The sequence below is a fragment of the Diplotaxodon limnothrissa genome, linkage group LG9, assembly GCF_057381915.1.
Source record: "Diplotaxodon limnothrissa isolate DT_005_m linkage group LG9, D_limnothrissa_male_GT1.1, whole genome shotgun sequence".
NCBI lineage: Eukaryota > Metazoa > Chordata > Actinopteri > Cichliformes > Cichlidae > Diplotaxodon > Diplotaxodon limnothrissa.
In genome coordinates this window covers 27,739,928-27,751,895 of record NC_140604.1, presented here as the reverse complement: position 1 = coordinate 27,751,895, position 11,968 = coordinate 27,739,928, and the positions used below count along the sequence as shown (strand labels likewise).

The 11,968-nt window shown below is 41.1% G+C and overlaps 1 protein-coding gene across 1 annotated transcript; it reads right to left on the bottom strand.

The window, feature by feature from the left end:
- Positions 1-2,903: 2,903 nt before the first annotated feature.
- Positions 2,904-11,219, bottom strand: LOC146625734 (uncharacterized). Its single transcript, XM_085362435.1, has 5 exons — positions 10,667-11,219; positions 10,305-10,386; positions 10,044-10,203; positions 7,101-7,233; positions 2,904-5,087 (listed from the first exon to the last, which is right to left on the bottom strand). The coding sequence occupies exons 2-5, from the start codon at positions 10,322-10,324 to the stop codon at positions 4,885-4,887; spliced, it is 516 nt and encodes a 171-aa protein (XP_085218561.1). The 5' UTR covers positions 10,325-10,386; positions 10,667-11,219; the 3' UTR covers positions 2,904-4,884.
- Between the last annotated feature and the right edge of the window lie 749 nt (positions 11,220-11,968).

Genomic DNA, 11,968 nt, shown 5'->3' with positions numbered 1-11,968 from the left:
CATTAATGGTAAATTTGGTTCTGCGAGCCACTAAAGTACCAGAGGAACAATTTAGGTCCACACTAAGTTAAACTGCTGCTGCACAAGACTGAAAGTTGAACACATGTTTCAAGCAATGTCAAAACACACGTGCGCCGTGCTTTGGGACAGGAAATCACTTTCATTTCCAACAAGTTACAGAGGATATGCATGTCCTGCAAGGGATGGTCACTTGGCAGTTGCTGAAGGACTTAAGTTACGCAGGCAGTTATCCCGTAAATAAGTGCAACTCCTTATTTTCTAATGCATAATACAAACTGTAATGAACAAGTAAAAAAAAAGGATAACAAAAAGTGATGAAGGTATTCAGCACAAGACAGGAACCTGTTAGCTGTTAAATGACCTGCGAAACTCATTAACGCTCCCTCAGAGTTGCGACGATACACTGTCATTGCACAGGAATGTAATGTGAATTTGAAGCAACTGAAGAATTCAAACAGTGAAAAAAAGCAGTCCTGATCTGAAACAACTCTGTGGTGGAAAATCAAAAACAGAAGTATTTTTGACATCTTATCCGTCCTCACCCATGCCCGGAATGTGCTCTCCCGGAGACTTCGAAAGGCACCGCTTTCTCCGTGTTCAGTGCGTACACCTTACTCTCAAAATCCTCGTCACTTCACAGGTGCCGCATCCACTTGCACGTCTTGGGAGCGCAATATATCTTTGACAGACAACAGTGGGTAATTGAGCCATCTATTGTGTTCCTCGAATGGCCTTCAAGACATTGGTAATCTCCAAAGGCAGTTCGGTGAATATCCTTGAGAGCAGTCTCCATTATGCAGCTGTTTATACCAGGATGTGATAACCAGTAAAGCGATATACATGATGGATTATTGCCTGTTTCCCCAAATGCAAATATTTCCCCCCAAAACCATAAATTACGCACAGCAAAATCAGTGCCACACACCTTATCTGGATAACTTATTCACAGCTGACACAACACGGTCTGTCACGCATGAACACAGGAATCGGTGAACGAAGGTTATAGTCTTTAATGTCGCGGGAGCTGTTTCCTTAAATACATTTTTCTCATCTTTTTTGATTGACCACATTTAATGTGCTTTAAGTACGATTCATAAACTTTTCTTTGAAGAAAATGCAACATTAGGCTGAGCTTATTTGTATGCAGCTCCAAAAATGAATGTCCTTGAGCATTCATTCCACAAGAGGGCTCTACAATTGATCCTGACTGAGCCCAATTATTTTTTCCATCAGAAATCTAAAACTTTGGAACAAAAGTCAGTGGAGCTTTCTGCCGTTTAAACGTGTGATAAAAGACATCATCCTGCACTGGGGGGGATACCAGCAAGAGCCTGTAGGCACTCAAAGACCGCCGGGCTCAGCAACAGGTGCAGGCTGCTCGAAAGCATGTGGCTGACATTATCACTGGTGCGAGACTGCCCTCTAGTGGCGATTTACGGGGTCACAGCTTGTTCTGCTCCTACATGTACTCACATGTGGTTAACCTTTTTTTATTCTATTTAATAATCCCTCCACTGTTCATACTTCATTGAGGGATCGGTTGATAACAAGGTTCAAGTATTTACCAGCTCAACTGAGGTTAATGAGGGTACGGTCACACTTAAAGGACCACTGAATCAAAGACATGACTAACTCAGAGCACCGAAGCCCCATATTAGCCAGAATGAGTACAGACTGCTTTCCTGGTGATATTTTTTCCTTTTGTGCTGGAATTACTTTGACATAATGAGCACAAGAAACATGTCTGTGACAGAAGAAAAAAACTCTTTAAATAGTGCCTTTTTACACTTGGCTGCACGGATTTCTCAGTACCTAGTTCGTTTTTCAGAACTTCCAATGCGGTGAGGAAAACAGTCTGCGAGGAAGAACCCACGGCTAACCTTTCACTGCCTTACAAATGAGAGGAGTTCATACTGGGTGAAGCACTATAGTGCCATGCCGATGTGTATTTAGCTGTCATTCTCTACTGTATGTTCGCATGAGGTCTATCAGAGTCGGTTTAAAAGTAAGGTGCGTTATGTATGAGGTGCGGGGTTGGAGTGATGTATGGGCTCGAGGTGGGATTGCATCAGAGATCGGCTGTGAATACTTGTGTACATGTTATACGTTTTTCACTTTGAATACATTTGCAAGAATTTCAAGAAAACTTTCAATTTACCATTACAGGGTACTGTGTGTGGAATTCTGAGATAAAAAATGATAAAATAATCCATCTTGGAATAAGTTTGTAACATGAGGAAATGTGAATTCTGTATGAAGATGTTAAGATTTTCACTGGGAGTGAGAAGAATGGACAAGAAACATCAGAGGGGCTGCTCAGGTTGAGCGTTTGTAGGTGCAGATGAGGGATTGTGGATATTTTAGACAAGTGTTGTTAATGATGGAGCTGCCAGGCAGGAGTAAAAGAGGAAAACCACAGAGGTCATTCATGCATGTCATAAGGGAGGATATACAGAGGGGTTGGTGTGACAGAGAAAGATGCTAGGGTGAGGTGGAGGCAGATGATCCTCTGTGGTGACCCTAAAGGGAGCAAAAGAATGATTTCATTGTCGTAGCGAATACAAGAAGCTACTAGCAGCTACATTTAATTCTCTAGCTACAGATAGAGCTTTTCAATGTTTGGAAGAAAGAAAAGAAAAGGGCAATAACGTGATAGCTCCCTGGTTTGGAAAAATCTGCATTACAAAGTGCAGGTGCAGATTTTAAAGACAGTGGAGACTTCAGAGACCAAAGTGTATATTAGAAAGTGATTGTGTTGTATTTTCGAACCAGTGAGTGTTGCTCTTCTGCTGTGCAGCCCAGGGGTGACCTCAAACATGAGAAAATGAAACTGACAATATTTTGTATAACAACAATTTAATACAGAAGATGCATTTCTCCCAAAGCAGAAAAAATAATTAATTCCCCTCGACTTGCAAAGCTACTAAGTGGGGACATCTGATATGTTGCCCACAATGGGAATGAACGTGAAGTGAACAAACAGGACACAGTACGGACAGAAGCCTCGTAACACTCAGGTCGTCAATCGTCATCATGCTGCCGCCATACAAAAGATGCCATTTCAAGCCCACATTCAGATTTGCACCTCGGAGCTTCTCCGTTACATCCTCCAGATTGTAAAACCAACACAGGTAAATTTGGTAAAAACGCATCAGCGTCGGACGATTTGTCATCACAATACAAAGAATTACCATTAAAGTACATCACATGTGATTCTCCGAACAGACCCCGTTTACCCAAAAGTCCAGAAAACATTTAAAATTCATTCAGTTTTTCTAGATTTCTCACGCCCCGCCCCCTTAATGGTCAGAAACTACACACAGACTGATTAAACAAACACGTAAAATGGATTATTTGGGAGTACAGTGTTATTTCTGGATTAACTGAAATGCAGTGACAGGAAAAAAAAGAGAAAAGAACAAAAACAAAATTTACAAAGAAATAGTATTTGAAAAATTGCAACAGAAGAAAACATATATGTAAAACAGCTGAACTCTACCACCCTGTGGCAGAGGTAAAAATGATCAGAAACAGAACTGTTTAAAAAAAAAAAAAAAAAAAAAAAAAAAAATTTTTTTGGTTCGTTTTCTTTTCACAAAGAAAAAAAGAGAAGAAAAAAGTGACAGCTCAGTTTTGGTGACTTCTAAAAACCACAAAAAGCAGCCTTCACATCCAAGAATGTTTTGAGCCTTTGCTCGTAGCCCTGTGAGTGTTTTTCTAGGGTTGTTACACGTTTTCATTTGAAGACATATTTAAATGAGAATTACAATTCACTACAATGATTTTGATCATCCTCCAGCTGGATTTACATCTACATAAGACACATTTGCATTTCTCTCAACCCATTGAACAAAAGCAATTGTCCAATTTTCCAACTTTTAACAGAAGAAGAATTCATGTTTACACTATTTGCAATCTGGTGTATAGGAGATAATAATGATGAGCAGCAGAAAGAACCCAGCAGCTACACCGATTACGACCACTCGCTCCGTATCTTTTCTACTGCCAGCGTACATTTATTTCATCCACTTGTTCCCCTTTTCTGTTCGCCCTCGCTCAATCCCATTCTCAGGGTAATAGTCACTTGAACTGTCTAACGTCCCGGTATAATCACCACAATAAAAAAAACACATGGGATAATGGGGTAATTATCTAAGACAATTGGTGCATTTGTTATCAAATAGCACTCAAGTGCACTCATAATGAAGCACTGAGTAAACACAGTTTGGAGTTGAAAGTATTTATTATGCACATGTGCTATACATAGCAAAGTTCCTCTGAAATATAATTAGATTGTCTACACTGTGAATTTGTATGGAAGGCTGTTACTCGCTTACTGTGTTTCAGAACAGCGTCTACAGACGGACACAAATATGAAGCCGTGCCCCACATATTATGCTTCATAGCATCTGGAACAAAAACTAAAGCATCTGTTTGATTTTGAGACTGATCAACTATTTTAGTTCTGTGAAAGAAGGTGGCCTCAGAGAAACCCTTTATAAAACAGAGCACACTTTAAAAGTCTCTCTCGCTCATCTGTGGCTCCACTGATACAGAGGTCAAGGGGATTATTTTCATCCTAGCTGGAAGGCAGTCCTGACTGAGGCACACAGGCTCACTGAAGTCATCTGTTATTGCCAAACTCATCAGATGACCACTTTTTTTTTTTTTAAACAACACAAAGTAAAAAACAAACAAAACAACAAACATATGCACACACACACACACACACACACACTCATATACACGCACAAACATCCAAATAAACATTTGCTCTCCTGTGAGAGTTAGGCTGGCAACAATCACTGAGGTTGAACGTAGGAAGGCAGTGCATGGAAAAGGCAAACTGGCATCAGGGATTGATTAAGTGGACCCGCTGTGACTTACAGCGCCGTCCTGTTGGCTGACTTGTGTAGGGGGAGATGCTGTGTAGGGGGGCGGGGCTTCATTTACGCTAGTGGAGTCTCCTCCCTCAGAAATACGAAGAGTGTTATGGCAGGGCTGCGGGGCGTCGGGCACGTCGCCTTGGGCACACTCGCTGTAGGGAGGGGGCTTCAGGTCGTCCTCTGGAAGGAACAGAGAAGACAGCTTAAGGAAACAGGAAATCATACACACTTGTCCCGAACTGAGCTGCTCAGTTTAGGGATATCCACCGGATAAATGTTTCCCTCACCTTAAATATAATAGAACTATGCACCAAAATAAACTACAAACAAACTGTTCAACCATAACATCCGACAGGAGAAAACATAAATCACCTCTAAACATGGGGCTCACGCTGATCATAGAATGAGCTGTAATGTTAGGAAGCAGCAAGGTGTTTTTTTTTTTTTTTGTGGGCAGGACTTTGACTTTAGTCAGCTGTTTAAAAAAATCATAAAAAAAAGATTATAATCTTAACCTTCCTGACACTCCCTTTATGGAAGAGGAAAAAAAAAAAAGTTTCGGTACTTCTCACAGCTTCTCGGTTGAGCTTTTTGAGATGATGAATTTTTACTCATGCTTCATACGGTCACAAAACTTTCAAATATTCAATAACAGCGAATGTTAAATTGTGCCGCAGCAGACGCAGAAAACAGGAGTTACACAGTGCTGTGTGGCTGTAACGCCGAATTCAGTGCTTATTATACCTTCATGCAGTGGCACTATTAAAACTGCTGTATTACAGCAACCCAAACGTCCCCTCCCCGGTGTCTCCGATAGGAAAAAAAGATCTGATATGAGGGCGAAATGGAACCAGTCACATTGTGTAATTACACTGCTGCTGAAATGTCACCATTTCCAGCCTTTGTAACCACATCCTGCTTGTCAGACTCAACTACCACTTCAGATCAAATGAGATGCCATTTGCGAAAGAGGACGCTCTGAAACTTGATACAAAGATTTAAAAGCTGGAGTGGCTAGCTTGTGCCCTCCTACGAAAACACATATTTGCAGCTAATTATGCAAAACAGGAAAAACTGAAAGCACTGACATGACTGTTTAAAGTACATTTAACCCCAACTAGAAAAGGGAGAAAATCCCTTTTCTAGTTGAGAGAAGAGTGATTACGAGTAGCAATATTATTTAAAATTGAAAAACAAAAGTGGGGTAATGGAATTAAAAAACAAAATAATTGGGAAAGAGTCATCAGCTCTCAAAGTGCCAGTCACATGTCCAGTATTTGAGCCTCTGTTAGGAAAAGGAACTAGGGTCTTTCTTCTTTAGTGTTGCTTTTTCTGGCGCAGTTTAAAACAGTCATCAAAAACGAGTTAACTCACACACAGAAGCAATGCACTTGGATACAACTGAAACAGATGGTTTCATTTTGATGGAGTTACTCTGATAAACAAACCTCTGACTGCAAACCAGCATGTGAACTCATTTTAATTAGGACAGCTCTTTTTAGAGATATAAGTACTATGGAGCACTAAAGGGAACTGGATGAAACTACAGCCGTTATGTGCACAGGCTCTGAAGCAATGCCAAAGCTGATGTGTGCCCCGAGACTTTCTAAAGCTGGCAAACGCTGCTCAGAGCGAAAAACATCATCCGGCAGTTGTCTTCTCTTTTTCAGTTACTTATATCTGAAAAAAGCCACTTCCACTATAAAACTGTCAGCAACAAGCGCTCTGCATCGCAGTAAATGAAACTATGTAATCACAGCGACCACACAGAGTATTCAGTCAGGAAACGTGGTGGACTTTCCCACCGTTTCTGTGAATGAAATCGATGTAAATGCAGTTACTAAGGGGGGGTGTCAGGGAATGTAATTAACGCACAATTCATCTCAAGTACATATGACACAACCACCCTTATGTTGTAGTGAAACCATCAAGCTGTGTAATCTGACACTAAACTGCTCAAAGCAGCACCGCAGGTGGAATAGGGGACTCCAGTTAAGCCCTCGTGCCAATCAAATATCTTGTTTTTCTTTACTGGGTGCTGTGAACCAACTTGTTAGTGGATAACGGTCGAGCGCTCTACCCCACAGGATGTTGAAGTACGAGAAGGGGGAAACATTTTGAATGGGGCTCGCTTGCAGGCTAACAACAGAACAAGGAGGCAAAAGATGTGTGTGACTTATTCAGCTTTGTTACCTCCAGATACTGCCTCGTATGGTGGTGGCATGTCGAGCTGGGAGAAGGATGCTGCTGGTGGCAGGGCTGTGGAGGGCTCCTCTAGTGAAAGGTCATCCTGGACACCATACCAACTAGGCCAGACTGATGTTTGCTACAGGAGGAAGGAAACACAGAGTTAATTACACAAATGCACACACAAAAAGCAGAAGCACAATGAAATACACACATACACACTTAGCCGTTAGAGACAGAAATCTATTAGCTAAAGCCAACATCATAACACCGCTAACACTATTAGGAAACGAGCCGCATTAACTTTACTGTACACATCTCCGGAGATGACGCTGCTGCTGGTTATCATAATATTACACTCATGCATCAGCTCTTTTAAACTTTTTTTCTTTCTTTTTGCCACAGTCCACAGCTCACAAGTCAAAAAACCACCAGTGAACAAAGGGCAGAACATAAACAGCCGGGCAGCATTTTCAAAGAATCAAATCATTAATGTTTGACTTCAAACACAGATCACCACCATGGAACGTTTTCCCCCCAAACCCGATAAACCGTTTTTTAAGCCTGTATTTACACAAAAGAAGAAGCGAGGACATCTGCCAGTTCATTGTATAAACATAACAGCAGTTGTTGCTTACATTACACTAGGCTGGAACGTTTTTAATACACATACAATCATTTCCTTGAAAGAGAGGAGAAATGAGAGAAGACGGGAAAATAGTTGAGATGTTAAAAAATGTCTGTTTTAAAATGCTTTTTGCAGATTTGTGATACAGCCCACATATGACAAAGAAGTCCGTTTTATTAAGTGACAGATCAGCACCTTTGAATGATGCTTTCAAGCTCTCTTGAACCTGTTGCCCATGTTGGTGATCCAGGTGTACACGCTGTAAGTCGGTGATGACAGACTAATGAGCTTATTAGTTTAATCATCCTGTTGTTGTGGGCGTGATAGGAAATGATGATGAAAGTGAAGCACCGACAGAATAGTTCAAGATAATTACCACACTAATAAGCTACATTAAACTAAACTTGCACAATTATTGTGATCTGTATTTTCCAAATCTAATTAAATGCTTTCATCCAGTACCAGTCCATGGCCCAGGTATTGGGTACCACTTACATAATAGCAACTGTTTATGTAGGCCTAAAAAAAGAGGACTGAAACCAGCTCATAGCTTATCAAATCATTTGGATTTCTCTCCATGGCCCTTATCTATCAAAAGGTTGGTTTTTTTGCCATATTAGTCTCTGAGTGAGTAGAGCTGTCCAAGAGGTTTAACAAGTAGTGCTGCATCATGAAGCTGAGTCGTCTTGGCATTTCTTCAGAAAACTTTCAGGGTACCGGGTTATGGATGACCACAGGGGTCTCCCTGCTGCACATTCCATTAAAATCTAAACAGGGAACATTATATATCCGAGACAGCAGAGGGAACAAAGAAGAGAGAAAGGAAGAAAGAGAGGAACAGGGGGAAAAAGGAAGGGGAGAAAAAGGGAAAGTGTGGGAGGGGGAACGGGGGAATGCAGAAACTGTGAAACAAATGGAAGATTAGAGAGGAGTGAATAAGCAAAATGAGTTCAAGGAGGTATAGCCAGCCGGCAATCTTGTGTTGGACTGCATGTTCCTTCAGTTCAGATAGCACACATAATATCATAATTGGTCTTGGGAAACCCAAGGTCAAAGGCCTCGGCATTGCTCAGTCGCCCCTGCATCATTTGCTACATTATTTATTTTATAAATGGGTCACTTCCTGTTGCACAAATCCTTCAAACAATACTAAAAATATCCCTCTGTGTGCTTGCTACATGGACAGACAACACCGAAAAATAATTCAAAATCTGGTGAAGATGAATTTCTGTATGTACATTTCCATTTAAATTAATAATCTATTACAAAAACCTGTTTCTAACTTTCCCGTTCATGCAGCATTTACAACACCTAACAAGGAGTGAATGTAGCGGTCTGGAGTTAGAAACCGTTGTTAATAATTCTCATTTTGGGGAAGCTCTGAATCATGGAGATTGCTTCCAGGTGTTTTAGAGAGGCAGTAAAGCTGAACGGCCCTGGGGAAGGTACAAACACGATGCCTAAACCTGTGGCGTAACCCACAGAAAACAGTTGCTACACGCTGAAGTTGAGGAAAGGCATTATTATTCTAGACGTATCCCTGAGAACATCAACAGAAACACAGGCAAATCCAACACGCATTTCAAGGGGCTCATAAAACAGAAGGCTGCCTTTAATAGCTAATTTTAAAATGAGCATGAAAAGCACGTGTTTCGGCAAGACATGAGAGGTTTCAAAGCAAACTATGAAAGCCATTCTGCTGGCTGGATAAACAGCCTGAATAAACCATGTAAACTAATCACAATCTCAAGCAAATTAAACATTCGAGACTACCTCCTCCCAATATATCTCATGAATAGTTTGTAAATGGTAGGATCTTAAAAAAAGTTTTTCAAGACAATCATTTAAATTACTCCCTGTGTTTGCGTTTCGCTTTAATGGGTTTTGCACAACAGTTCACACAGAGACGGTGGGGGGGGAAAAAGCTCCAGATCAACGAAAACCCCCACATGCATTCAAACCAGAATGTGTTCCTATTAATGGACGACCACAAACTTGCTCAGTATGACACTAAAAGTGAAATGCTGCCTATCGAAGTAAAAATGACTCGACTGGAAACCGCATGCCTTCTCGAGAAAGCAAATAACTCCCCTGCAAAAAGAAAAAAGAAAGTAACACAACCACGACCTTATTTGACTGTCTCTTTCTCACTCAGCTCCAGTCTCTCAGCCAGCATGAGGAGGTCCTCTTCACTGTGAACACCCTTGAACTTTTGTGTATAAAGTCACTTCCTCCAAGGTGTGAAACCACTTCAGAAGTTCACAGCTGGATTTTTGCGCTGTGAGGTGCATGTTCATGTGTGTTGGGGGTTCTGCACTTACGCTCTGTCTCTCACACATCTGATGGAGGTAGGCCCTTCCTCCAACAATGACTATCTGAGCATTGCGTGGGTTGCTCAGGTATGCTGCCAGTTGCCTCTGTCTCGACCGGTACCAGCACACATAGAAAAATATCTTTATGACGATGAATATAATGACAACTCTGTAAAGGACACAAAAGAATGAGAAGGAAGGTTGATCAGATTCAAGGATCAGTTTTAAGCTCCGTATTTAATTAACGAAAAATACATACAATATACTCACATGTACCAGTATAGCTCCATTATTGTGAGATGTTAATTATTAAGCAGAGAGTCTCATAGCTGAGGAAGAAGACTGCAGATTCCTGCCCAAAGAAAAAGGAAAAACTTCCACTTAAAGCAATTTTTAACTCATTTTTCACCAAGGCTATTCAACCAAAAAGAAAAAAAAAAATCCATCGCACTGTCTTAACTAATCATTGAAGATTTCACATGGAATGTGTAACCCTCAAGCCGCTATCCACACAGAGCTCGGGTTAAGCACTTTTATGCAACTTAAAAAAAAGATGGTGAGTTCAACACGGCGGTTTGTCAGTTAGTATAGCTTCCTGGTCTAGTAAAAGCAGACACAAGAACGAAACTTACTCTGTAGCGACAAGTCGGTCTTCTTGATTAGCTGACGAGGTGTGCCATTCCCCCAAACGTCTTCGGGGATGTGATGAGAGTGGAGCTCCGTGAGTCAGATGAGGCTACGGCTAGTTTAGAGCTAGCAGGCCACAACAACAACAACAACAACAACAGGAACAGCAGCAGCCGTACACTATTTACCCACACCGCAAGAAAAACAACGACGGAGACTGGGCTGCTTGGTGAGCATACCTTCCTGCTCTTATATACAAGTTCATAAGCTAGTTACTACAACAGCTACACGCTGGCTTAACCCTGGAGAAACAACTAAACTAGTCCTACAGAGTTTTAGCTAGCTCTGACTGACTGAGCACGCCCCTGTGTTCAGCGATGCCTTCGCTTTCACAGTGGGCGGTGTTCAAATGTTCACAGGGTTCCTGTCTTCATGCTTCCCGTAAACTGCCCCCTCTTGGGAACAAATTATTGGACGCAGTTATTATAATTAATCGCGTAAATTTCCCCGTTCAAGTGTTGTCTGTTTGAAACAGAACTTATTTAGAGTCGAGTAGCATCAAGCTAATTCGTGTTCGGTATGCGAACCAGAAACGTTATCTTGGGTACGTTCATGGTTTATAATTTTTTAATTATTAAAAACCCAACAACTTTTAACCCCTTCATAAAAAAGAAACACCTAAATCTGTCTGTTTTTAGATGATTTACAGACGTGTAATATAAAGCTACGAGACTCATATCTCAGCAGCAGCACTGACGCAGAAACAGTAATAAAAAGCGACATTTCCAAGATAACTGCTACAACGATTTACTGGGGGTCCATCACAAATTCCACTATTTCCGAGGGTCATGGAACGTAGCACGAGTTCTAGGGACGATTGGGTACACATGGGATACAGTATTACACAAGAATGAGATCAGTGCAAATATTTGGAAGCATAAACCCATTAAACGCGAGATTTATAGAGGTTTTTATTCGTGCTGACCTCCAGCAACAGTATCTCGGACGTAAGAAGATCGAAGCTGTTAATCAAACTTTGTTCCCTTGATAGAAAAATGCATATATACTTTGGATAAACTGGATTTACGAAACGCCTCTTGCTGTAACTCTGTGAAATATCAATATTTTCTGTTTTTGCTCAATAGATGGGCTCAGTTCCAAATTATAGGGTGATAAAAAGCTTTATGGATATATGACCGCCTCTGAAAGCCTAAGGGAACATTTAATGGTCTGGTTTGTCTCTAATTATTCCCTGCTTTTGCTTTTTTATCCTGTTTAATCCAGGCCTGTGACATTAGCACTGTTTT

Coding starts and splice junctions, on each gene's coding strand:
- LOC146625734 (XM_085362435.1), bottom strand. CDS start 10,324: ATGGAGCTATACTGGTACAT. Junction 7,234..10,043: donor AGATGTGTGAGAGACAGAGC/GTAAGTGCAGAA, acceptor TTCCTCCTGTAG/CAAACATCAGTCTGGCCTAG. Junction 5,088..7,100: donor ATACGAGGCAGTATCTGGAG/GTAACAAAGCTG, acceptor TGTTCCTTCCAG/AGGACGACCTGAAGCCCCCT.